The sequence below is a fragment of the Tasmannia lanceolata genome, unplaced genomic scaffold (assembly GCF_043159265.1).
Source record: "Tasmannia lanceolata isolate RefF3 unplaced genomic scaffold, GAP_Taslan_0.1 ptg000005l, whole genome shotgun sequence".
Lineage (NCBI taxonomy): Eukaryota > Viridiplantae > Streptophyta > Magnoliopsida > Canellales > Winteraceae > Tasmannia > Tasmannia lanceolata.
Window position 1 is genome coordinate 17331750 of NW_027518682.1, and position 27541 is coordinate 17359290.

The window sequence follows — 27541 nt, forward strand, 5'->3', positions numbered from 1 at the left end:
TTGAAATAACCTATTATTATTATTATTTACAAAAAATGATAATAATATATACTTTTAGAAATTGTATAGTTAATGGCTACCAAAGAGGCCTTGATGTCCCAATAGTAAATAAAATTAAATTAAAACAATCTTATTTGCAAATTAGTGCAAGTTTTTTGGTATCCAAAGAGGCCCTTATGCTCCCCGCTTTTTTTTTTTTTTTTCCTTACATGATAAAATGTTTAAAAGCACATATTTTAGCGTGGGCCAAGGACTTAGTGTCACATTTGTTAAATGAACTAAATGGTGGGCCTACACTTGGGGCACGTTTGGCGACCATGATTTTTTTTTCATGATAAACTAGTGTCTTCAAGTGATGAGAGAGGGGTACGGCGGGTGAAGTGGCTAAAAATCAGAAAACTAGTGTCTCCAAGTGTGAGAAGGGCCTAAAAAAAAAAAAACTGTACTCAAAATACGATCGATTTTTTCCTAATTTTAAGTCACTTCTCTCACTCATCTCAATGGCGCGCTCTTAAATCTCTCTCCTCCCACCCACGTCCCTTTACTCACGACTTGGAGATACTAATTTATCATGAAAAAAGAAAAATTCCTGGTGCCAGGCATGCCCTTAGTGTGACATATTTGTGAAGTAAAAGCAACGTGTGGGCCCACCCTTAGTTCATCAAATTTGTTAAATAAAGTTCATGTTAATGATCATCAGATCGAAGGTTTTTTTAGAGTCACCACCTATGTTGTCTTTTGCAACGGTTCTTAAAAAATTTTCTAACAATTCTGATGTGGTCTAAAATGAGAACTCTCTGTAAACCAGTAAAATTTAAAAATTTTGAATACTAGAATTCAAAATTTTTGACTTTGAGTCAAGAGTGGGTAGATGATTTTAATCTATGTATCTACCGGCAATTACTGGCCTACATGTCAAATATAAATTCAAGTTCATCAAACTCATCAGTGTAATTAATGATTGGCAATGATAAAAGTGACTGTCGGGGAATTTTTAATGGCTGCGAATTATAAGCCAATCTCTTATGCTCGCTAATTTTCTTTATTTTTTTAAATATGAAAAAATAGAGAAGTGGTATATTTGCCCCCTTTCCTTCTCTGGGCCAACCCTCGTAGGTAGGGTTTAGAAATCATGGGTCTTTGGCGTGGCTTGAATTTTCGACTGAAATCCGAAATTTTGGGTTTCGGTCTAGACCAAAATCGAAATGGGGTAAATCCGAAACAGTATAAAATTTTGTTCGGTCCGAAATTTCAAAATTTTGGTTTTGTTGAAGACCAAAACGCATTCCGAAATTGAAATTTGAAACCATGGTCTTGAGTAGGGTCGGGTTTTTAATTCGAAAACTCGACTTAATTTTGAGTAGGGCCGGGTTTAGAGGAAAAAAACCTGAAACCCGAAACCCGACTCATATGGGTGTACCATGACTTTCTTAAATATCTCTTGAATAACATAACAAATTACTTTCTAATATATTGATACGATTGTTTTCATTGCGGTGATCATGTCTGTTATGTGAAAAATATAACGTCCTTAAATTTATACACTTGATGACATAAATTTAGAGATTTTTTGGTGGGAAGATTTGTTTTTTTCTTCTACAATCTCCCTATTAGTAAGCCTATTAGAGTCAGGGCAGATTGACTTTCCATCACTTCGTTGATCTTTATGCCTTTCTCCTTTTGCCTCTCTGCCTGACTAGTACTGTTCTTAACTGGTGGCTTCCTTCGTCCACTATCCTATGCTAAAAAATGAAAACTCGACCCGACCTGACCCAACCCAACCCGCGAAACTATCTTGCGTAGGGTTGGGTTTACGAATCTCGGCCGAGATAATCTTGTAAAAAATTAGACCCAACCCAACCCGACCCGAGATAATTCTAGAGTAGGTTAGGGTTTTGGAAAAACCGACCTCCCGACCCGAGTTGCACCCCTACTTTTAGGCATGTAGTATAAAAAGAGTAGTATAAGTAATAACTCATACCTCATACGTACACTCCGGCCCGGGGAAGACAAGGGGGCGAAATTATCATTTCTCACCAAAATATTGGCCAATATCTTGGACCCACTGCGGATCTGCGCTAGGGTCCGATATAATCGGCCACTTCGAACCGGTTGGGCCTAGGAGAGAGAGAGAGAGAGAGAGAGAGAGAGAGAGAGAGTTGTGCGAAGCAAACAAGAAGAAAAATCCAAATTCCTTCTCTCGCTCTTTCCGCTGCTCGAAAGATGGAAATCAGATATTACATCATGCAGAAATCAGGGTGTTGTTATAAAAAATCATAGTTTCAATTATTAATTTTCCATCAAAGAATCGGTTTTTACGCTCAGGAGAAGAAACCACGCGATCTCCTCATCTTGAAACAGTAGAGGAGGAGATTGCAATGGCTCTCTACTCTTCTTCTCTCTGTTTTAATGGCCTCGGCTCAAACACTCGCTTTTCCACCAACCATTTCTCATCTTCATCGATTTTTAAAAGGGAATTCATCACAACGACTACTTCTTCTTCTAAGATTCTTCCTAGGTGGAGATTTCAAGGTAATTGCACTCTCCTTCTTTATTTTTTCAGAAGTGTTAGGTCTAAAATTGGTAACAGGTTATGGTAGGGCCGGAAGGGCTGATCTGGCAAGCCACAGCTGAAGGCCAATGGAGTCCTGTGCTGCACAAGCACAGACAAGGATACAAAGGGTCAGAAGACCAACCCGGAGTGGTGCTCCGGACGGGCGCTTCGACACTCAAGTCAGTATGAGCAGGAGTGCAGAGCAATGTTAGAGCAAAAAGCTTAGGGTTTTTTATCTCAGATCCCTCACCTTAGCACAAGTGAAGGCTATTTATAGTGGTTCTGAGCCACCTGTCCAGGACAGGTGGTAGCCCCTGTATGGACCAGGTCTCATACCTAGGAGGGGCAGGTGGAAGTCCCCGATTGGTCCAGGTGTCATACCTAGCAGGGATAGGTGTTGGCTTTGCAGTGGTCCCTGTGAGGGCCACGTGTCAACAGCCGATTGGTTGCAGATTTTGGACCCCATCAAGAAGAAATCTCGCAAGCTTTTGGAACTGATTATTAGGGAAGTATTTAGATTCGAAAGAGTAGAATGGAGACGGTCTGCATTCTGAAATAACGTTGATCGATTTGTGCTTTAGAATCGAAATCTGATCTTTTTTTCTTGTCATACTTGAATTTTTAGAGAATACGAATTATAGATTAGGCATAAAGGGGTTTTTTTTTTTTGGGGTCGACGAAGAACTTAGTTTGTAACACGGTGTAGGAGAAAGTTTAGGCACTAGGGTTTTTTTCACTACATCTCCAATGTTGCTGCTGTCTGCTTTAGCTTTGTTCTGTTCTTGTTTAGATGTGTAAAGGAGGTTTTTATATCTTTGCCCATAAAGCTGATTTTTATTGTTATGGCTTGTGGGGATTGGCAGAAGGGATTTTGTTGTATGGATGGCTTTAGTGGAGACTAAATGTGTAGTGACTTTAGGTTTATTAATCTTCTTCTTCTGTCCTCCTATTTAGGCTTTGTATAATATGCGATGCCACTAACTGTTGGGCTTGAAGTTGTGTCCTCACCCTACAACTTGCTTCCCCCTCCTTAATCTTTTGATGATCATCATCATCACCATGTGATGCACGTCATAGTTACCGGAAACTTCCTAGTTGGATGGGAAGCTCGCTTCGGAACCTAAGTTCTTCTTAGATGCTTGCTATGTGCTTCCTCTTAATTAAGAGTATGCTTCCTATTTAGGTGATTATGTCTTCCTAAAAGAATATGTTCTCCTTTTGATAATGTTTAATGAGCGTATTTAAAAAGGAAAGTGCATTTAAAACTTGAAAACCCATTTTAGGTTTCAATTGAAAATTACATGGATCTTTTTCCAAAAAACTTAACTTTAAATATACATGAATAAAGCATGTGAAACTGTAAATTTCTAAAACTTGTAATTCTAATTAGTCACGAAGTCTTATTTTGTACCTGAATTCTTACTTATATTAACTTTTCCTCCCTCACCTACTACAATTCTACTCTTTCTATGTACTTTTTGTTCTCTTCCAACAAGGCTTATTACATGTTTCATGTGTTGGAGCAAGCGGTTGAAAACAATGGATCTACCAATGAAAAACAGTGCAAAAATATAAAATTATACTGACTTGAATGGAGGATGGATTAATAACGATCCTGATTGCGATACTGCCGTACGTCCTTGAACGCCCACCTTAAAGTGTTATTCGGCCCAACTCCAGTGCATGGATCACACGACCGAACCACCTCAAGGAATAGCAGGAGAATGGATTGTTGTAATGCACCACTCAACAATCCTATAAGGCAAGCTCTGTATTGAATACTTTCTATTTTTCTTGAGACTCTTGAGTAGTCTCCTTGTCATTGGTCTCTCTAGATGCTAGAATGAGGGCTCTATTTATAGAGTTCAAGTAGCAACCCAAAGGACACGCATTAAATGTGACCATTCATGAATTCATGAATCTCTTGATGAGGCATGCATGAATCTCTAGGTAACTTTTCATAACTTCAAAGTCCTTAAGAGCCATGCATGAATCTCCACATTCATTGAAACTTCTAAGAATTAATATTTCAATGAATAAAGAGTTGTGCATGAATCCTAATCCAAAGATTCGTGAATAAAACATTAGTATTCATGAATTTATACATACATTGAAACTTGAGCATTTATGAATCATTGAAACTTGAGCATTCATGAATCTCTATATCCATGTATTAGTCTCAACATTAGAGCCGAATAAATAGAAATTCAAGGTTTGAAACTCACGAAGATTTTAGTATTACCAACATCATGTTGACTTTCAATTATGCTTCCCACACATATTCTCTTTTCTTTTTGTAGAGCTTTTCGTTTCTCGCATTTTATCTTCTCTAAACCCCTCGCTTCCCGCATTGCTTCTTGTACTCGCTTTCCACTCTGGCAACTTTTGTACTGAAACCAAAAAGAGCATGAACCAAGGCAAAAGACCGGGAAAACTAGATTGAGCTGTCATTGTTTGGAATAAACCAATTTTAATTATTTTTCGACTTGGTAGACCACTGATTGTGTGAAAGGAGGTGTCCTTTTATCAATCTTTTCCAGTTAGCAGTTGCATAGAATGCAAGAGTGGAGTGTCTGAAAAGATTGAGGTAGAAAGGAAAAGGACCGGGGGTGTTTAACTTCTTTGTTGTGTTGAGAAAGATGAGCTACTCAAAATTCACAGCCTCTACACTGAGACTCACTAAACCACTATTACGTGATGCCTCTTATTAAACAAGGAGTCTTGACCAAGAAAAGTGAATAGGCACTACTTACATTGCTCTTCACTTTGGGTTCACATTATCCATATAAACATTTACAACCTACAAGAACCTAACTTGAGTTACATTAATGAGATGACCAAATTACCCTAATAAGTGATAAGGAAATAACTAAATTGTTAGGGAGAGCATTATCAGTCTAAACGTGCCGCAGCTGGTGAAATAAAACGAGGGGGAGTTCACCTCCTCCCTCCACCTTTCTCCCCAAAAGGAAAGAATGTGAATGGATGAATGCAGTGAAGCATGGGAAGGAAACACACGTTACACATCGCGATTTTATTGATAGAGTTGCCATCTAAATTAGGATCTGGGACTCGTGTTTGACCATGTCGAAAACTGGGCATACATTCCCAGACAGGTCTGTTCTTTTGTTACAGGATTTAGAAGGTGTTAGGCACCCCTCCCCATTAGAGATCAATCTCGACTTATAGAATGATTCAAACTTAAATTTCTCTTTAAAAATAAAATTTGCTCCAAAATAAATGGAACAGTGCCTAACTATGGCAAAAATAAAGCCTAACATGTGCCAACCAGTCTTTTTCGAGCATTCACATGATATTTGGATAGAAGAGTTAATGCAGGGAGCATGAGAGCGGCAACACCAAGATAGATCTACACAAGCAGCGACTAAAATAATCTCCTGTGGGTTTGAAAACCCATGCCACGGTTTGGAGAAAAGCTCCAACATAACACGTGAAAGAAGCGAAGCTCCTTCACCCACGTGAAAGAGCCAATGCTCTGTTCATTAGAGATGTCCCAAAAATAACTTTATTCAATCTATCTTTCTTTCCTTATGCCATTACATAATATAAAGATAAAAAACCTAAGAATAGCAACCCTAAATACTTGCCTACCAATTATTCTCCATCTTCTATCTAAAGTAACAAAAATAAAAGGAAGATATATCTCTAAGATAATCCTAAAATAGTAATCCCGTATTAGACACTTACCATATCCTAAAACTGCCTATAACTTAGCCAAATCAAGTCCAAATAGCGTAATCTTGGGCTCTTTAGACAGGTAATCCAAAAACCTTTCCAAAAACAAGCAAAATAGACAAGTTTTGACGCCCCAAAAAAATACTACAAATAAAATGACGAAAATAAGAAATAAAAAATAAAAGATTTGATTCAAGCCGCACGTTCTGCATCAAGAGTACTTTGAGATAGAAACAATATTATTTGATTGAAAATAAAATACAAATTTCCGCGAAAGAGGAGAGAGGGCTATTGCTTTGTGTCAAGTCCTATATGTCTTAGCTTCCATGGATTGGAAGGAAAAAACATATTTGAAGGCGAAGTTGCTTAATGTAGTAAAGAAATAAACTGGAAGAGTTGTAACACTACTCTGTTTGGCCGACTGGAATGTAACCCAACTGATCGGCTATGTCATAGCCAATTGACGGGTAAGGCCCTATTGATGGGTAAGGCGTCCGATGTCCGTCTAGTATCACGTCATTAATGGATGTGAGGTCACTGACTCGTTCATACGAGCGATAAAGTTTTTTAGTCTTTAGTTTCATAAACTTGGATTTATGCTGTTTGTGTTGTAATAGGGTTTCTCAACATCATGTTTGTCCTAGTTGTATGCCTGGGAAGCATTGTTAATTACCGTTTGATTCACGTAATAATCCCTCACATGCTTCAAATTTGTATCTGCCTATGACCTATGGGAACGATGGAGAGGAGTGTGTTGTAGTGTGGAGAATAAGCAAAAAATTGTACAAGAGTGGGTTCCCCCTCTTCCTGGCTTTTAAAGTTCAATTTTGATGGATCTAGCATGGGGAATCCCAGGCCAGTTGGATTGGAGAAGCCCTGAGGAATGAGCTTGGGGAGGTGATTTGGGCCTTTGCAGGTTCCATAGGGGAGGCAAATGCTACAGAGGCAACTGTTCACCAAGCTTTGAAACTGTTGGTGAGAGATCGACTGGATAGTGTAGTGGTAGGAGGGGACTCCTTGAATGTCATCCGGTGGCTCAAAGGTTCACAAAATCACCCATAGAGACTTGATACGTTTTTCGATGAGATGCTAGATTGGGTGGGATCCTCTTCGGTTGTGTTTCAGCACGTTCGTCGCTCCGCCAATACGGTGGCGGATAGCCTAGCTAGAGAAAGAGTTTCTCTCTTCCACCCTTCCTTCTTTTCCTTTGTAGTAGAGAGTAGCTTTGTTCTCATATGTTTCTTGACATGTATGTATTTTGACTATCTCGGCCCTTTATGTTTGCAATAAAATTGGCCATCATTCAAAAAAAAAAAAAAATCTCTTTCCCTTTTGAAACTGTAGAATATGTTATTTGGGTTTCTGCACCCATTTCATGATATTATTTTCATGTTATTTTTGTGGATGATTTCACTTCCTTCACGTATGTTACTGAGCAACATGGTACTTAAATTAAACACCTTTGTAATGCTAGTGAGTGGGGGGGATTCACCTCACAAGCGTTCAGGGAATTATGTCACTCTCGTGGCATAAAACAGCAATTTTCTTGCTCTCATACCTGCACAAAACAATGTAGCCGAACACAAGAATCATCATATTACTGAGGCATGATGCTCCAAAGCATATATGGATCAAAGCATTTCATAATCCCATCCATATTATTAATATGCACTCAACTTCAACTCCCGGTCAATCGACACCTTTTCATGCATTTACAGGTTGACAACCCGACTACGCATCACTTCGGTCATACAATGTGAACACTGTTGATTTAGCTGTTAGTCGGTTACTCTTGCATCACGACGAATATTAATCTCGCACGATGTTCCTTCTGATGAGAGCAGCTTCTATGTTCCTACCACCATCGATCGTGAGATGAAGGGGTAGAATCCAACTCTTAATCTACCACATTGATTGTTGATCCACTGGTTGATGTTGTTATTTTGTCAATTGATGATTCTTCTATTCATCACACTGGGAATCTTCAGCCATGCGGAAAGTTCTAGAGTTATCAATACAAACGTAAACAAGTGTGGGTATCAACGACAGCAAACCTCTGTCACCCAACATCTTTTACAGAAGCTATCGCTAATGAGTAATGGGATCAAGCTATGGATGATATGATGGATCCCTATAAAAAAAGGACACATGGGGAGTTGTGCTTAGACCTTCAGGTAAGAATATTGTTGGATGCAAACGTGTTTATAAATTTAAACAGATTCCTGATGGTACTCGATACCGGTACAAAGCTAGAGATCTTGATTATGTCAAGAAATTCTGTCCAATAGTCAAGAGTACCACTATTCGACTGGTTGTAGCCTTAGCCAACTCTTTTCCATGAACCTTATCACAACTAGATGTTAAGAATAATTTCCTTCATGGGAGTCTCAACTACGAAGTATAAATGAAGCAACCTGAAGGATCTTGGTGAGTTATGCTGTTGTGGTACTCTTTGGGTGTAGAGATTGATCGCATCACAATAAGGTAGTAACATGGAGCCGATGAAACTACATTTATAGATCTTCTTAACAAGTTTGGCATTATGAATTGCAAACCAGTCAACACTCCAGCTATTTGCAATAACAAAATGTCAGGGAAAGAAGGGATAAAAGATCCCTTTATGTATAAGAGCTTAGTGCGCGCACTTTAGTATCATACATTCACAATACCAAATATCACATATGTTGTGATTCAGGTTTGCCAGCACCTACATGACCCTAAAGAGTATCATTTTTCATCCAACAAAGAGAGTTTTGAGGCACATTAGATGAACAATAAGCTATGAACCATTTTATGAGAAGTGCATGCACAAAAGAGATATGTTACATGTATTCATCTGAATGGATGAAGTGCTCGTGTCAGACATTTGTCGGATTCCATTACTTCAGGATTCTATGAGACACTTCTAGTTTTTTTTTTTTCCTTCTAAAAACCACTAATACAAATTTACAATTACAACATGTTTTGAGTTTTGTGCATCCCAATGGTATGTTTTTATATGGAAATAACGCATTATATTTACTAAACCTGTTGAAATTCCCAATATATTACATTACTTGTTATAACTATATTATTATGCTAAAGAACTACAATTTTAGAATTGATTAAAATATATTGACTAATCCATATATCCTTTTTTTCTTGAGGTTTTCCAAATCCGACACTTGTACCCGTACCCATGGAAACATGGTAAAAGATTCAGAGTCACAAGCTACTCAGATACTTATTGGGTAGGGAACCCTGATACCAGAAGATCAGTGACGTTATTCTGCAGTTGTGAATATATACTCCCAGAAACAAATGACTGTAACCAGATCCAACGGAGAAGTAGCACATGTAGACTTGGCATCCATTACACGTTTACAACAGAACAGACATGGGTTAGACACTTTCTATAGGAGCGATATATTGTTTCAGATCTATATACTCTGTATTGCGACAACCAAAGTGCAATAAAAATGTCACCCGATTCTGTATTTCATGCCAGACCAAGCACATTGACATATATCTTCACTTTGTTCATGAAAATGTAGAAAATGGAGAGGTCTTATCATGATATGTACCAACTAAGGATCGGATTTTAACCAGGGGACTGATTGCAGGTCATCATTTTCATCTACTTGCCAACCTGAAAATGTTCAAAGGAACGCTAGCTTGTGTGTGTGTGAGAGCAGTACCAATCATTAAGGCTAATGTTTTAAATTCATAATTACATGATAGAAAAACCAAACGAAGTGTGTGGCCTCTCTCATTCATCTTTTTCGAATGGTTCTTTTCACCCTTCATCTTCTTTAACTTATTTACTTAAATAACCAAACCAAATAAACTGTGTGGCTGTGGCCTCTCTTATTCATCTTTGTGGTCTTCATCCTCTTTAACTTATTTACATAAATAACCTAGGACCTGTAGTTACAGCAGCAGTTGCTGTTATAATACTACTGCTACTCTCTACTGCTGCAGGTACTACTTCTATTACTACTATCATTAATTCACTTGGATGGTAACGATCCTATGATTAAACAAAAGTGGCCATTTGTTGTGTCAATGGTCTAACCACAGGCATTCATATATCCCTATATTTAACTACAGACTATACAACAAAATCTTATAGGAATATAGGATTGTCTACAGATTGTATATTGTGAATGGTATATGTTTTTGTGCATGTTCATGGATTCATTAATAGTTTATAGGTCCTATGATTCATTCATTTCTAAAATTACATTTTCTCTCATTTTGTTAATGGTATGCACTTGTGAAATTTTTTTTGGGTGATCTTAGGCAGTGCAAAAGCATTTTCGGATGGTAATGGCGTACCTGAGACAAATGAATCACCACTTGTAGTGTGCTTTGGAGAAATGCTAATTGATTTTGTCCCAACAATTAGCGGGCTTTCATTGGCTGAAGCACCTGCATTTAAAAAGGCTCCAGGAGGTGCCCCTGCTAATGTCGCTGTTGGCATTGCTCGGCTTGGTGGTTCATCTGCTTTTATTGGAAAGGTATCATCTAAAGCTTGTTGATTTGATCTATACACCATTCAATTGAAAATTCAGGAACATTAGTATTTGGTTTTACTCCCTTCTGTTTGTTGATTTAAAATACCCAATAAATGAATTCGAAAAACAGAAAAAGCTCTGTACTTTGTTCTTTATAGGGAAATGATTTCAGCACAACTATGTTTTGATACATGACGCTCATGTATCTTGTCTTTTAGCATTTAACTGTCACTAAGTGCTTTTTGGGGACCTTAAAAGCCCTTTTATAGCTCTTTAAATATAAAAGACAACAAACATGAGCGTCATGTATCAAAAGATTTTTGTGGTGAAATCATTTCCCTATTTATATACTATAAACTATTTAGACATAACACACTCTGCCGTTCCTTTTCCCCTATCTTTTATATTATAATGAGCCAGATTCTCACAGGGAAACCATTTTCTGCATTTATGGATTTGCTCATTGTTGCTAAGATTCTTTCTTTAAGAATTAAATTATGCATGTCAATACTGCCACCTCTGTTTCATTGCTTCCTCTCTGTCAATTTCACAATTCGACAAGATTCTGATTAATTCTCCTGTCATCTATCAAATTGTTATACCTTACTTTTTCTATGTTGGATCTTATGGTAGTTTAGTACTTTAATTTTTAATGGAACTTTAACTTATTACTTTTTTTTAATGAGGTTTCATCTCAACAATTTTTCGTACTGGACATCTAATGGTTCTAGATTGTTCCTATCAATTTTGTGTTTCTTAAATTTTCTATTGATTTGGTTTTGCCAACAATTTGGTGCATTATATGCATGAGCCTTGTTCTATATAGACTGTTCATTTTGCTTGGTTGAAGCATACCTTTTATGGTTGAAGCATACAATCTCCATCTGAATCTTTAAAATTGATTGAAGATAATTTGCTTATATAAACATATGTAGGTCCTTGGTCAGACCTGGAAAATCTTTTTTGCTTTCTGTTTCTTATAAGTGATGTGCAAAGCCTTATATATTCCTGAAGTGAGACTCTCCTTCCTGAAGTGGCAATCAACCTCCATGTTATGCATTCCTGATACATTTGGGTTGGATGCCAAGGTCAACCTCTGTTTGAAGCATATTCTTAAGCAAGGGATTCTCTTTTGTTTTTTCCAGTGCTCACGATTATAATATAGTTTTGTCAACTGATCCCGATTCTTACAGTGAAGATGTATATATACTAAAGTCCTGAATTTTATCTTCATATTGATCTTGCAGTTTGTTTGACTCGTACACAGGTTGGTGAAGATGAGTTTGGGTATATGCTTGCTGATATATTAAAGGAAAATAATGTCAATAGCAAGGGAATGCGCTTTGACCCTGGTGCACGGACTGCTTTAGCATTTGTTACTTTGAGAGATGACGGTGAACGCGAATTCATGTTTTATCGTAATCCTAGTGCTGATATGCTGCTTGAAGAAACAGAACTTGACCTTGATATCATTAGGAAGGTATGCGAGGATCATATATATAACGTAAAGTTCTCATTAAATGCACTTGCAGTGACATCGAAATACCAAAATTTTGGCAAGAATCCAAAATTTCAGGAAAAATGTAATTTTTTAATTTTTTTCCAAAATTCAGCACAATAATGAAATTTATTTTTTTACCGAATTTCAGCTGAAATTTCGGTTTCGGCTATGTTCGAAACCGAAATTTTAAACTTTGGTGACATCTTACTCCTAGCTATTGATGCGCATGGTGGTTTTCTCTTTGCTTTAATTATTAACTGTTTTTTCATAAATCCTGTTACAGGCTAAAATTTTCCACTATGGTTCTATAAGTCTGATTACAGAACCATGTAAGTCAACCCATCTTGCCGCAACAAAAGCTGCAAAGGATGCTGGCGTGCTTTTGTCCTATGATCCCAATCTGAGACTTCCACTATGGCCATCTGAAGATAGTGCAAGAGAAGGAATCCTGAGCATTTGGGAAACTGCTGATATTATTAAGGTAGCAATATGCTTAACAAGAATTGTGATTAATTTCCCTTGTCCCATTCTAAAAGGAATTGGTACATTGATCTCCAAACACATGAATGAATACTAGGGTAATTGATTTTGGTCAAATTAATGAACCAGATAAGTGAAGAGGAGATTTCCTTTTTGACAAAAGGTGAAGACCCATATGACGATGCTGTTGTTTGTAAGCTTTTCCATCCAAATCTTAAATTGCTTCTTGTGACTGAGGGCCCAGATGGTTGCAGGTATTACTCTAAGGTAAGCTACCAGAATTTGGTATCTCCACCTATGGAGTGTTGATTTTATCCATTCCATGTTTCTCATTTCAAATTGTGTGTTTTCTCTCTATGTATTAGGAATGCCAAGTGAATGAAACAAGAGGTTAAATTAACTGGTTATTAGTTAATCATTTGCACCTAATAGTCTTAGCATGCTTTAAAATCTGAGAAAGGTGAATGAGAAAGAATGATGTGGTGTTTATTCGGTTAGAAGTAGAGCTATGCACGAGTAACTTAAGAATGGTTATAATAGTATGCTAGAAACTTTGGACATGATAAATACAGTAAGTGATGGGTATGATTAGTGAGTAAGTAGCAAATATAAACTTTAGTGAGCTTTCTTTTTTGTCGTACATGGACAAGTAGGTTGATGGTCAAACCCAGTTTCCTGGTAACATAAAACTAGAGGTTTTCAGAGATACTTTATATGGTTATCAAATCTTATATCTTTAAATTATCAAACTAGAATAGGTTTTGATCATCTTATGAAACAGTTTAATGACAAGACACATTTCTCTATATATTTTCCATGAGTGTAATTCAAGTCACTTATGAAATTCATCAATGAACAAAATAAACTAGCAATACGAAAAAAGATAGATAAGTGAAGCAGTTCGCTGCACTTCTTAGTGAAGCACTGGAGACTAAGTGTCCCTACATTCACTTGATTTAGAGGGGCTGATAGCAAAACAGAAATCCGTTTTGTAAAAGAAGATGAAAGCCTATACTGTGACCATGATTTAAACTTCCCTGAAATGTCTGAAATGTTTCCTTTTCCAATCTCCACCGAAACGAATTTTACATGATTTCCTTTCATGTCATTAGTTCCCCGAAATTTTGACCGAAGTTTCTAAAATTCGACCGAAATTCTAGAAATTTGACCGAAATTCTCAAAATTCAACCGAAATGGTCTGAAAGAAAAAAATTTGAAAGATGTTATTATTTGCATTTCATGTCATTTCATTAATGCAGAGAATGATATTTGATAGGCAACATCATTGAACTGCACAACAAAGTAACTGTATCTTATGCAGAGGATGTCAGATGGGCATAGAACCAATAATACTTCGTAACTCTATGTGGTATTGACATCGAGTTGGGGTCTTTAGAAGGGGGAGGGGAAACAGGTCATTGAGGGGAAGCATGTCATTGTTCTTTCTTGTACTTCTTTGCATTGAACCTCTTCTAGACATGTGCGACAACGCATGTCCCTAGGTGTTCGATGTGATAAAGCCATTATGGATGTTTTTGTTGCTTATGTGATGGTTTCTAAGTATGAATTTGTGCTTTTCTAGCATTTCCCAAAGTTTCATCATTTGCACATGTTTAAAGAGTAAAAACTTTCATCATTTGCATATGTTTCCATACATTTCCATGATTACACAAGATTTCCACCGAAACCGAAGGGGCCATTTTGATATGCAGATTCTAGAATTCAAGTTTTGTTTGGAAACATTGTAAAAGAGGGTTCATGATCAAGCTGTTGTATGCTGTCATGATAGCGTTTCTTGGATTTTAAGTGAGAAATCCAGGTTTTAGAAATCTCTCCTGCATCCTGAGATTTCCAAAACATGGAAACATGGGACGATCACCTGCTCTCTTGTTGTCGGAAAGAAGGGCGAGAAATCAGAAAACAACGGCTGGTCTCTTTCGTCTCTCATCTCACATCTACAATTTTGAGGAAATCCAAGATTCTAAAATCCACGTATCCAGACAGCCCCAAAATGTTTCTGTTTCCGTGACGACCGAAACCGAAACCAAAATTTAAAACCTTTGTTGTGAAACATGTGTAAGAAGACAAGGAAGTGAGCTCGAATCCCCTTGAAATGCAAAAAAACTGGAAATGACCAAATTGTTGGTCAATTTCACTTTCGACTTTATTTTCCAGATGGAGTCCTGTTTTGGAAGTGTTTTCCTTTGAATTACTAAGAATGATAGTATGAGCAAAATATACCGATTTTATCGCGACATTTTGATAAAACGACAAAATCCCTAAATAATCCCATGAAATTTAAAAATCCAGCGATATTTTCATTTACCACGATAATATCATGGTATTTTAACGATATTTTATATTTTTTTACTTAATTTACATTTTTAAAATAATTTTATTTTTATTGATTTTCCCGATACAAACCTAAAAAGGTAAATGAAATTTAATATATCCCGATATTTTCTCTTGTTGAGAAATTCCTGAGAAAGATATTTGTGACTTGGAGAATGAGGAGGCTAGATAGTTCACATGCCTCACACCGAAGATCATTAATTGATCAAGCATAAGTGGGGCCAATGAGACTAGTAACTATAAGATAGATAAGAAGGATGCCCTAAAGGGCAGTGCCATCGGGACCCATTTACTGCCACTCAAATGGGAATGAAGCTCTGTAGCAAAACCAATGTGGTGATGGAGTTGATATATTCCAAAAGACTTGTGACATTACCAATTATCTTCTGATCTAGTCCTGAAGAACACATTAATTAGGAAAATAAAATGGTTATGCTACAATTGAGACTTTCTCAAACAAGAGATTGGTTGAATGACAAAAACAAAATGTGCCTCTGGTTCTAGTGTTGAGGTGTATTCTTTAAGTTCACTATAATGTTATCACTTGCTAATGCATTGTGGAAAAGAGTAGACTATAGAAGATAGTAAATAATCTTCAGACCCAAGAAATGTACTTCTCTAATAATTTTTGGATTATATATCTTAGTATATTATTACAAATTGATATGGTTAGATACTTGGTTCTATTTGTGTATCTGAAATCGTGACTTCTTAATTTTACAGGAGTTCAATGGGAGGGTCAGAGGATTAAAGGTAGATGCTGTAGACACCACTGGTGCTGGAGATGCTTTCGTTGCTGGAATATTATCACAATTAGCCACTGATCTTTCCTTGCTCCAGGTATCGGTTTTAGTGAATAAACACACTTTTATGTTGTTTGTAAGTGCTATGGCATTTCTTGCAAATTTTTTCTGTATTTCCTATCAAAATCACTGCATTTGGAAATTGATATGTTTGAATTCATAATTATTGTTGGCATTCCCCATCTTAAATCAATTAGCACCAGTTTTAATTACCACAAATTAATGAGTTTAACACTATAACTCAATGAAACTGATATACGAAAGGCTTGAATAGGGGAACCTTTAATCAGTCACAAAGTAATTGAAAAGAGATGCAAATGTTCTTTGGAGAACTGATTTACCACAAATCCACAATCTGGGATGTTTATTAGTGGGCTGATAGTTTGAGTCAAACACCTTTCAGTGATGTCAAGAGATCTATACAAATAAATCAAGACAAACACTTTCATTTTGACCTGCATTCAATTAAACCAAGGCAAACACCTTTATGGTGATGCTTATATATCGAAAAAAATAAAATAAAAAGGTGATGTCAAAAGACAAACACTTGTTCCTGGTCTCTTTCTCTGCATGTTCTCTAGTTTCCATCTATGTACTTGTTCGACCCTTGGCTTGGCCGAACTGGTTACACCAGCAGGCTAGTTCGACCCTTGGCTTGATCTTTCTGGTTTATTGGCACAACTTGCTCGAACTTGGCTCAGTCTGGAACCCTGGTTAGGTCATGGTGGCTAGACCCTTGGCTCAGTCTAAGTACCTTTCCCTCTCTTCAGTAACAATCTTTTTTTTTTAATGGTTGCAAATTTTCATTAAAAAACAAAAGGGAAGACCGAGGAGGTCCACCTGGATCGATACAGCAAGAAGAAAAAAGAAAATAAAGAAGAGGCAGAAAATCGAAAACCTCTGAGCCTTGCTTTTCTACACCTTCCCTAGCTAAGCGATCAGCTATGGAATTGGCCGACCTTGGCATGAATATGATTGACATTTCAATCATTTATTTCCCACTGATTTGAATGAGTTTATGATAAAAGAATTTGTTTCAAGGCTGATTCCTAAAATTTTCTTTTACAGGACGAGGACAAATTGAGAGAAGCTCTCAAGTTTGCAAATGCGTGCGGCGGATTGACAGTGAAGGAGAGAGGAGCAATTCCTGCTCTACCTGCTAGAGAGGCCGTGCTTGAAGCATTGATTCAGTTTGCGGCATAGATCAGTTGACAAAATCAGCTTTCCTAGTTGCTAGAGTTGCCTCTTTGTGTTACGTTGAAACCAATTTAAATAAAGGATTGTAAGCATCAATTTTTCACGACTTTGATGAACAAAAATATTCAATTGGACTAGCAATAAAATTGTTCTGTGCTAGTATGGGAAGAATTTTGTAGAAGAGTTTGCTGTTAAATGCTCTTTGAAGTTTTAAACTAGAAGAGAGTTTTGTGCAAGAAGATCCTTTTTAAACCAAGTACTCTCTCTCTCTCTCTCTCTCTCTCTGCTACCTTGGGAATGTTCAAGACCCAACACATAAAAATGCAAGCCCCCAAAACAAAATCAGAATTTTAAAGACCCAACTCGTGTTCAATCTTCATTCATGAAGAAATATCAAATAAGTTCCGATGCAAATTTAAACAGCCAGAAGAAGTTCAGATACAAAAATCTCCACTTAGCACCATACTTGAATGCCTTACAAACCGATCCTAAAATAAAAAGCTAGGAAAATGAAACATAGGGGAAGAAAATTCTAACAGCTGCTTCTATTAATCATGCAAGGTTCCCAAAATGTCATCGTCCTTAAACAAATGGTACCTGCACAAAACCAAACACATTCACATATCAAATGACTAAAAATTCCTCACACAAAAGACAAGGCCAAAAAAAACAAAAGAGGGGGGGGGGGTAGCATACTCTTTGTCTTCGAGCTTGAGTTGGGTGCCTCCATAGTCAGGCAACAGAACAGTGTCTCCTTCATTGAAGCTAACGGGTATGAGTTTCCCGTCCCTGTTATGGGCACCTGGTCCCACCGCTACCACTTTACCCGTGTTATTAAGCTGCAACAAAAAAGAGACCAACATGGAAAAAGATAGGTTAAAACCAAAAAGAGAGAGAGAGAGAGAGAGAGGATGAGATTTAGGGTTTAAGAAAGAAATAGAGGCAAAAATACCTTGGTGGTCTTTTCAGGGAGGAGAATACCGGCAGTGGTTTTGGAGGGAGGGACTATCTTCTCCACCAGCACTCGGTTCAGGGCAGGAATCAAGCGTTTCGCCATAGCTTTCAAGTTTCAACAAATGAAGAGAAAAAAACCGAGAGCAAGGGCCAGAGAAGGGAAGAAGGGGGTAGAAATAGTAGGGTTTAGTAGCTTCTAGATGTTTGTCGAAAGTTAGGGTTTTGGGGTTCTGCTATATGGTTCTGAAATAAAATCAAGATCGTTGATCATATAGAATTTCATCGGGTGATGGATCAAGGGCCTAGGGATTTTGCTGGCTTTGTTGTTTAAAACAATGGACCCACATAAACGAGGGAAGAAGTGGGGTCCAATTAACGTCTTTTGGAAAAAAGAGCATAAAAGGGGCTTTCTTTTTCATCATGCTTGATCGAAGGTCTAGAATAATCTGATGAGGTGGGACCAAGGGCAATAAGCTGAAATTCTGGCCACACACAGTATTCCTAACCCGATTGCCATACACATGGCAGTGGGTCCGTACCATACATGATCCACGTGTACAATTTATGGATATCTACTTCAGAGGATTGATGCGAGTAAAAATCAACGGTTTGAAGACATCTTAAGGATGCCGCATCCTTGCTTGATCAAAGGTCTAGAATCATCCATTGAGGGTGGGATCAAGGGCAATAGGCCTACTTGTGATGGTCAATGGACCCGATTGCCTTACACATGGCACTGGGCTGCATCTGACCAGTTATTTTGAAGTTTGAATGACCCCAATGAATAATTTGAAACTTAGAGCAAATAATTCAAAAGAAGAAGAAAAAAAAAAAGGTAGGTTGTTTTTATTACAAGTTATTTAGTGCAAACATACACAGAAAGTCATGTGTATTAGTTCTAAACTCGTCTATAAACTCCCATGTCTATCATGCATAAACATAGACATATAACAACAGAGTGCAGTTTCAAATGACTTTGGGTGATCTGGAGCAGATAAAACCCTCGAGAGGTCCATCTGCATTAGTGCTTGTAAGAACAGGCCTGTGGCTTCTCACATGAGTCTGCCTGCCTAGAGACTAGGTTTCACCTCAGGGAAGGAAAGACTGGACTGCCAGATCAAGAACTGTATATTGGTTCTGGATCTACTTTTCTTCTGATCCTGAAATAAATAACAATACAAATGATAATAAGTGCTTTTTTATAGATACCAACATTTGCAGACCATGTAAATTTCAGAAAGTGGCATTGAATTCATTAATTCACTGAGTTTCAAAAAAAGGGAGATGATAAATTCGCACCCATTATAACGTGAATTGTGGCACTTTAACGCTTTTTGACGTCAAATCATGTTAAAAGGGGTGCGAATTTATCATCACCCCAAAAAAATTACTAAAACATATCTTAAATAGAAAAAAATAATAACAAGAACTCTTCAGTCCTGCTATGATGATAGACTTCATCTGAAGCAGCTTGACTAAAACTTTCATTAGAGAACTAACCCAAATAAGTGACAGTTTGTAAGCTAAGAAATCACTACTAATTAGTTTGAAAAAAAAAAAAAAAAAAACCAAAATCCAGAAAATGGTTGGGTATAAGAGGAAATTTATTGGTTAAATAGGGAATTTCGTTATACAAAACAGTAAAACACCCCCCTAAAAATGATGATGTGGAAAGTCATTCACAAATTTTCTGTGTTCCAAAATAATCGCTCTAAAAACTGACACATGCACATGCTCTTCATCGCTCCAAAAGATGATACACACAGAGGCGCTCTTTTTCTTTTTTTAATAAAGACGGATGGTCTTGTTTGTTCTTTCTTCATTTATTTGATTCATTTTTGTCGTCACTGATTAATCTTTGGTTGATAAAGATGCAATACAGGCAACTGAGAAATACTATTTTCTTGATGATCAGCACTCAGCAGTGATGTTCATCAACTTCTAATGACAAAAACACAATATAAATTCATGTCTGAAGTTTAAGATATGGAAATCATTCCCATTATTCAAAATTATTAAAGAAATCTTTTTTTCCCTAATTGAGACGAATAAAATAAAAAATTAGCCCTCGAGGTACCGAAATAACTTGTCCAAATCATGATTTTAGGCTATGAAAATCTAGTCATGGACAATTTGTCAAAGCTTAGTCAGCCCAGACAAACGCCTTTTCTAAGAGAAAAAAAAAAATATAGACGATTAGCAAAATCAGATTTCTCAGTTTGCACCAGATAGGAGGAAATTTACACATACCAATTATCTTGTGCCCATTCACAACCATCAGTTTCCACTGCATGTATACTGAAGGCATGTCTTGACTTTGACGATTGATTTTCAAAACTGTGATAAGCATGAGTAAAACCAATGATTAGCAATACAATTCATCAGCCTATAAAATATGGTTCCCTGAATTAGAATTACCTTTGATGTATAAGATCACCGTGCAGTACCACCAACGAGCCTGCTTTCACTTCAATAGACATAAAATCTTTATGACCATAGGATGGCGAAGGATTATCAAAGTGAACCCCGTTTTCATCTCGAATGAACCTCCTCACAAGACCGTCTGGAAACAAAATCCACAGCACAAGTTGATTAGATAAAGCCTAAGAAAATTCCAGACCTTGTTATATTGTAGATGAAAGAAAAAAAAGTCAATTAAAAGAGGAATACTCTTGTGGGATCCTGGGATAGCCCAGAGGCAACCATTAGTGATAGTTGCATCCTCAAGTGCTAACCATAACCCTGTGCAAGATGAGGGTTCTGTATAGAGAAATGAGTTATCCTGGTGAGGCACTACTTCTCCTCCAATCCCTGGTTGCTGCAAATACAAAGCTGAAAAGTTATTTCACAAGAATAAAACCGGTGAAATATGTATACACGCATGTGTAAAAAATTAAAGAAGTCAACAATATAAGCATGGCCTAACTAGAGTGAAAACTTCTACCAATTCAGAGTATATTTATTTTGTGTCCATACATGTCTGTAATCTACATCAAATTGCCCATTTCTTTTAGGCTCAGTTTCTTTCGACATAAAATGGGCGTAAAAGCAAATTTTACGTCCCATTTTCAACTAAAAAAATGAGCATAAAATGTGTTCCGAGGGATTAATCTAAGTGATCAAAGTGGGTAATTTAGTCTATCCGAGACAACAGGAAGACCAAAGGCACCACAAGAGGAAAATATGATTTTTGCAGATATTATATTTGGAAAAATTATATACACAAATATGACTCCCGTGATAAGTAACGTTCCACAAAGAATGTTTTCATTCTTAGAGATGTGCACTGCTTTATTTTTGTACATATTGAAGTCTTCAACGAAGGAGACATGTTCAGGGGCTATGAGGATTTTTCCCGGTGGTGGTTAGGTTGGTTGATTTCATATAAGAAATGCTTGTGTCACCATTGGGGAGTTTGTTTTTCTTTTTCCTATGAATACAAGATATGGTAAATATTTTCATAAATATGTGATTCCTACAAGAAGTACGCCGATTGCCCAAGGTTCCATTGTAAAAAATTATGAGTTCAAAAATTGGATAAAAACTGTCAATTATGTTGCCTGGTGTGTGTTAAAGCACTTAAGAGATAGGACTCACCACCCTACTCATGAATCTTTCTGTTGTAAGACCTAGAGTTATGTGATGTTACATTAGTTTGATACGGCCCATCACTTGATTACCTAATAGCATCCTCTGTCGATATTGCATAAATATTGTTAAGGGGAGAAATCCACATGAATTTTCTTTCTCACCTAATCCCTTCTTCCACCTTTTTTCTTCTACTTTTGAATTTTGAATGATTGGACATGGATGAAAATCTTTCAACATTAACATAGTGCACCAAACAATAGAAATAAATGGTCCTTAAACTTAGAGTCAAGCTTTCAGAGCTGTGCATTACAATCTCCAATTTACTTTTCATGCCATGATTGGAGAGATTCATTGACGGAAACCTTTCTCACACCCCCTTGACCAGACGATCTTGTTCACTCTACAGGGGATTTGAGGAGATAGATGAAGAAGCCTAGTTCTAAAACTCCCTCGTGTCATCGTTAACTTAGGGAGTCCACTCCCTTTTACCTTGGCCGCGTTCAGCATTTTGCCGCTGTGTTTTGCCCTACAGAGTCAATAAAAACTCCGCGTTACTCTATTTTTTTGGCTTGCTATAGTTCAACCCCGGCTCCTATGGAAAATGATTGCTCTCCTTAAGACCCGACCACTAGGTTCGTTCGAGAGACCCGGTACGGTTTCACTTGGGGCGCTTCTGAAATTCATTTCGTATATAAAATGATAGTTCTCGGTCGGGCGTCTTGGTATTGGATCCTACCTGTCGTGTTGTACAAAAGCAAAATAGGAACGAGTGCACTGATAACGAACGCCTCCTTTGAGTGTCCCGAATTATGACCGTGCCAACTGAGTACTCAGCCGCGTCGTGCCGAGTCGAATAGGATTTTCTTCGGCCGCGTTCCGCGCCGCATCCGTGTTTTTAAACACTGAAGAAGTACAAGTGTCAGCAAGCTCTTCAATAATGTCAACTAATCTCCGTGGCCCTTTGGAGAGATTCTTCGCCCAAGAGAAAACATTAGACAAGTCCCACTTTCGCTAACAATCCCCAATTCAACATATCAGCAAAATAGGCGTACACCAGTGAGGAGGGTTCTTGCCTCTGCCTCATTCAAATCTGCTCTACCAATTGAGATGGGCAAGGCAAGCAAGGTGTCACCCCTGTGTGCTCTAAAAATGCCCTCAAGCCCACCAGACCCTGACTGCCAACACCAACACCATCAATATTAAAGTTCATAGTGCTGATAGGGAGTGGGGTCCATTTTTCTTTCATCTTCTCCTTCCCACCCACATCTCAATGACTTCATCCCACTTTTGATAGAGGCCTTGAATAGAATAACAAAAGAACTATGTTCTAATAACCACACATGAAAAGAAACCTTTCACAAGCCCAATCAATGTATCCGTCGTGCCAACAGTAACACTGCTACTTTAATATGTAAATTATAGAACATTGATCGACAAGTCAAAATTTCAACCAAAGTCTAGAGAAGCTTGGGATTTCACATTTTTCCTGGGTAAGTGCTTAGTTTATGGTTTTTTTTTCTTTTTTCTTCAATTACGGTTGAAATGAATCAACTTGATGCATTTGCACATGGGTTGGTGCATATATTTTATTATTCATGGATTTATGGTTTCGAAAATTGAGAAAAGTCTATTTTTGAATAAAAATATATCAAATATGTATGTTAGCTTCTACTTTATAGGTAAGTTCTTGTCCTATCTACCATTTGACATTTTTTTTTTGTTTCAAAAGCAATTATATTATTTAGTTTTTCTAGAAAATCCTATTAAAATAGGAAAAATTATATTTACGAAAAAAGAGCTTATCATATATGCATGTTAGCTTCTATTTTTTAATTTATTTTTTGAATGACAGCTTCTATTTTTTTTATATGTGAGTTGTTCTTGTATCATCTTGTGATTAACAGAGTAAAAAATTTTAATTTTACTCTCAAAATTTAATTATTTTTATTAAAAAATTCTTTAAATTTCTATCATTATATTGTACTGCTTCATTCTATCGTACTTTATTTATGAAATTAATGAAATAAGTAGTTTTTTCCTTTTTTTTTTGTTTATTCGAAGCACGTGTATGTGGTTACATACATTTTAATGGACCTTACTATTCCGAACATGCGACCAATGGCATTTAAAGCCTTGCCCAAAATGATGACATTACCAAACCCTCGAGAGACTCTTTGAATGAAGGCAAAAAGACCCATTGAATACTGAAGATAGCTAGGAAGCAGACCCTTAGCAAGCTTGCAATGGGCGAAAAGGTGGCTAGATGAACAAGTCCCATGAGTGAGAAAGAAGAAAAGTCAGATCATTGGATTTGTAGTAGAAAGATTTGCAGTTCGATTTTCAATTTTGAGTGCTTGGGGTTTGAAATCAACAGTTTGAATTTCATTGACTAAATTCTTCTTAAAAAAGAAAAATAGGTATTTCACTGAATGCCAAGGCAAAACTTGAGCTCCCCACACGTTTGTGTGAGGTAATGGGCTACCTACCGAAGAAACAAAACGTAGGAATGGTTTGACTTTAAAAAAAAAAAGGTCGGTAGCATAGTCGTAAATTTCGTTTCGGTGGCCATTTCGTTTTGGCCACCGAAACAAAATTTCGGACAATTTTGTTCGAAACTTTTCGATAAATTTCGTCAAATTTCTGTAAATTTCAGTAAATTCGGGTCAATTTCAGTCGATTTCGGTCGAATTTTGGTCGATTTCGTCATTTCGTTGCGGTTTTCGGCCGAAACCGAAATGTTTCGTCCATTTCGGATGAAACGAAATGAAATTTACAACTGTATAGACACCACCACACTCTCCTATCTACTGCACCTCAGTAGCATATGCCTCCTATATTTTTCCAGAAGAAAGAAGAACAGGCTCCAATGATATGTGGCTAAATTCTTTTTAACATACAAGTATCAAACTACCATATCCACTACTCTCATAGCATCCTCATATATGAAATATTGGATAAAAGGTTTTTTTTCTTCTTTTTATGTTTACTGAAAAATTATTAAGTTAAAGATACAATAAAAGCAAATCTGGCCTGAAACATTCTCCACTATCATAGAATTTGCTACATTTTGGTTTCTCTCATCATATGCACGTAGGACACATCTAGATTTTTTATCCTAAATCTTGCAGACAATATGGGCTACCCTTCATAGGTCCAAGTGAAAATGTCCAGAGGAGTTATCCTCCACAAAGGCCAAAGGGTTACTCTAAGTGCTAATCAGTTCCATGATCTTTGGAAAACTCCCAATTCCTAAATTGCCCATGTTACAGGCAAGGACCATTTGAATGTTAAAATTAAGCATCTCATGAGCCAAAAGAATACTACCAAGAATCTTGTCTACATTTGGTTCATTTTGTCCAACCCACCAATTGTGACATAACGTGACTGGGTCACCAAGATTAGAGTTTTCGCAAAATATTTCTGAATTGCTAGAGTTTCACACTTCACAAATGTGTTACAGCCATATAATATTACAGTTAAATTATATTATGCCGATGAGCTGTAGATTGTGATTCATATGGGTTATGATACAAGTAAATACATGATTACGTATCATAAAATCATTAAAGAACAGATAAATCCCATGTCATGAAACTCAAATCCAGCTTCAAAAACAGCAATAACATGATAAAGTACCTTAAATATGTACATGGACTGAATGAGCACTGGCCTCTTGTAGCCCAAAGAAAAAAGCAAACTTGATATTTTCTCCGATCGAGAGAACGTTTTAAATACAGGTTCAATCTCATGTAAAGCTGCACAAATCACCATATGAAATCATGACATGTCAGCCTCTTCCAACAAACATTCCTGAACGAAATAACAGTTTATCGAAAAAAAAACTCTGCAAGAGAAAATTCATAGATACAAACAAGAACTCAGGGCCCATGTCAAAGCACTCTTAAAAAAGAAAAAAAGAAAAAAAGAAAAAAAAACAATACAAATGCATAACCATTTTCATCAGTACCATGGCCAACTTTGTTTATGGAGAGTTGTTTTGACTGCCTCAAGTTTCCGTCATCGTTAAATGCCTTCTCTGAAGAAGAATTCAAGTCCCAAAACACCATGAGAATTAAATTAGGATAAGTAAATCTGAAGAGAGTACTGTAAAATGAAATATGCACGGAAACGAGTTCTATAATTAAAACAGAATTTTCCATCAGAGATAAGATTATATATCATAGAACCAAACTAGATGATGACCTTTCAAATTGGAACTTAAAGAATATTGTTTGTTTGGGATTATGGCAACTGATTGTCACCCCGAATAATCGGTTTGAGGGGTGAGAATCGGTTGTCATAATCCCAAACGAACAGGGCCTAAAAAAAATCTGTGTGGGCTTAATCAGTGAAGCATGATTGAAGTACCCTCGAAGAAAAAGGAAACCCGCTCGGCGCTCTCGTAGAAGTGATCGTCTGTTAACTCTTTCTGAAGACGGAGAAGATTAATCAGATGGGTTATTTGATATAAGACGGGGTAGGGTTTGGTGAACAAAAAATACCTGATTTTTTGTAGAGAAGACAGAAATTGTGGAGCAGTCGAACTGGTTGAGTAATTGGTCCATCCTATTCATCATGGCATGGAGCTCTTCAGGGCTCGAGAAGGATTCGATTACCAGAAATCCTGCAACAGTGAGAGTAACCAATAAAAGGGAAGAGGAAGAATAAAAAGGGAGGAGATGGTGAGGGAAGATTTTATTTTTCTCTTTTACCTTGAGAATTGAAGGATTGGAGTTGCTCGGGACTGAGATTTCCGACGATTCCCATCTTTCTCCGATCAACTGCTTAACTGATTCCAATGGAATAGAGAGAGAGAGACGCTTATCTATGCGTTTTCTGGTCAGGGCTGGGGTCATCCGATCGTGGTGTACCCACAATCAACGGACAGGATTTGCGATCAGACACAAGATCAACAGACCTGATTACGTACATCTGGTACCTGTGGGTCCAAGGCTTTTCCCAAACAATGCAAGGTGTGAATGGGGGAAATGATATATTCACCCCCTTTCTTCCACGGGTCACCCTCCCTCGCCCCCACCTGGACCTGGCTCCGCCACTGGTCCGGACTGAGTCTGATGGGATCTAATAGTCGTGCCCAAGTCCTATCCCAAATAAGCTTGGAGCCTTTAAGCATCCATCTCTTCAGAAGGATGCAAAGTACACGTGGAGACCAACGACCTTTTCAATGGCTCATGGTGTAGCTGATGATAGTTCACACCTAAAAAATTATCTTTCCTTTGACTTTTTTTTTGCCAAGAAAGTCAAGATCTTGAGATATGTTCGGGCAAAGAAAGTCTATATTATCCCTGTCATCATTTACAAAGTTGGTGAGATCCTCAGAAGAGTCTGGGGTGTTCGATAATTTATACGATGGGTGACCGTGAAAACACGTGAAGTCTAAAAAAGTAGGTACAGTCACTTTTTTTGAACCGTTCATCTATTTGGGCACAACGTATTTAGGTTGTGCCCCAAAAAGCATTTTCATAGGATGATCCTAACCCTCCGATCTGAATTGATCTGAAAATAGAGATTTCAAAAAATCATTTATAGAATCTTCTACAGATCGGAAGGTTAGGATCATCCTATGGAAATGATTTTTGGGGCACAACCTATTTACGTTGTGCCTAAACAGATGAACGGTTTAGATCATCAAAAAAAGTAGGGCTTACCTACTTTTTGTAGACTTCAAGTGTTTTCACGGCCACCCATCATATAAATTCTCTAAGGGGGTTCAACCTTGACCTCCGAATGATGGCTTGCGAATTCAAAAGGCAATTAATATGTGCACTCTCTTTTTAAACATTCACACTTTCCCTTTTATTTACACTTTCCAGGGTGCTGTAAACGGTTGCCAAAGCTATCATTGATTAATCCAGGAGGACTTTTATAACGTGAGGGGTGCCATTATCAAAACAAA

At 37.3% G+C, this 27541-nt stretch overlaps 3 protein-coding genes across 3 annotated transcripts; 1 reads left to right on the top strand and 2 right to left on the bottom strand.

The window, feature by feature from the left end:
* Positions 1–2101: 2101 nt before the first annotated feature.
* Positions 2102–17241, top strand: LOC143877757 (putative fructokinase-6, chloroplastic). Its single transcript, XM_077379978.1, has 7 exons — positions 2102–2532; positions 10532–10749; positions 12014–12226; positions 12531–12728; positions 12857–12994; positions 15803–15919; positions 16951–17241. Exons 1-7 carry the CDS (start codon positions 2379–2381, stop codon positions 17083–17085), a joined length of 1173 nt encoding a protein of 390 aa, XP_077236093.1. The 5' UTR covers positions 2102–2378; the 3' UTR covers positions 17086–17241.
* A 186-nt stretch (positions 17242–17427) lies between these two features.
* LOC143877759 (10 kDa chaperonin, mitochondrial-like) lies at positions 17428–18254 on the bottom strand. Its single transcript, XM_077379980.1, has 3 exons — positions 18032–18254; positions 17776–17918; positions 17428–17676 (listed from the first exon to the last, which is right to left on the bottom strand). The coding sequence occupies exons 1-3, from the start codon at positions 18134–18136 to the stop codon at positions 17628–17630; spliced, it is 297 nt and encodes a 98-aa protein (XP_077236095.1). The 5' UTR covers positions 18137–18254; the 3' UTR covers positions 17428–17627.
* Positions 18255–18857: 603 nt separating this feature from the next.
* On the bottom strand, positions 18858–26722 carry PAHX (phytanoyl-CoA dioxygenase (PhyH) family protein). The gene is made up of 9 exons (XM_077379979.1): positions 26337–26722; positions 26127–26248; positions 25993–26053; positions 25592–25660; positions 25261–25379; positions 20704–20851; positions 20452–20596; positions 20284–20370; positions 18858–19193 (listed from the first exon to the last, which is right to left on the bottom strand). Exons 1-9 carry the CDS (start codon positions 26389–26391, stop codon positions 19151–19153), a joined length of 849 nt encoding a protein of 282 aa, XP_077236094.1. The 5' UTR covers positions 26392–26722; the 3' UTR covers positions 18858–19150.
* Positions 26723–27541: the final 819 nt, after the last annotated feature.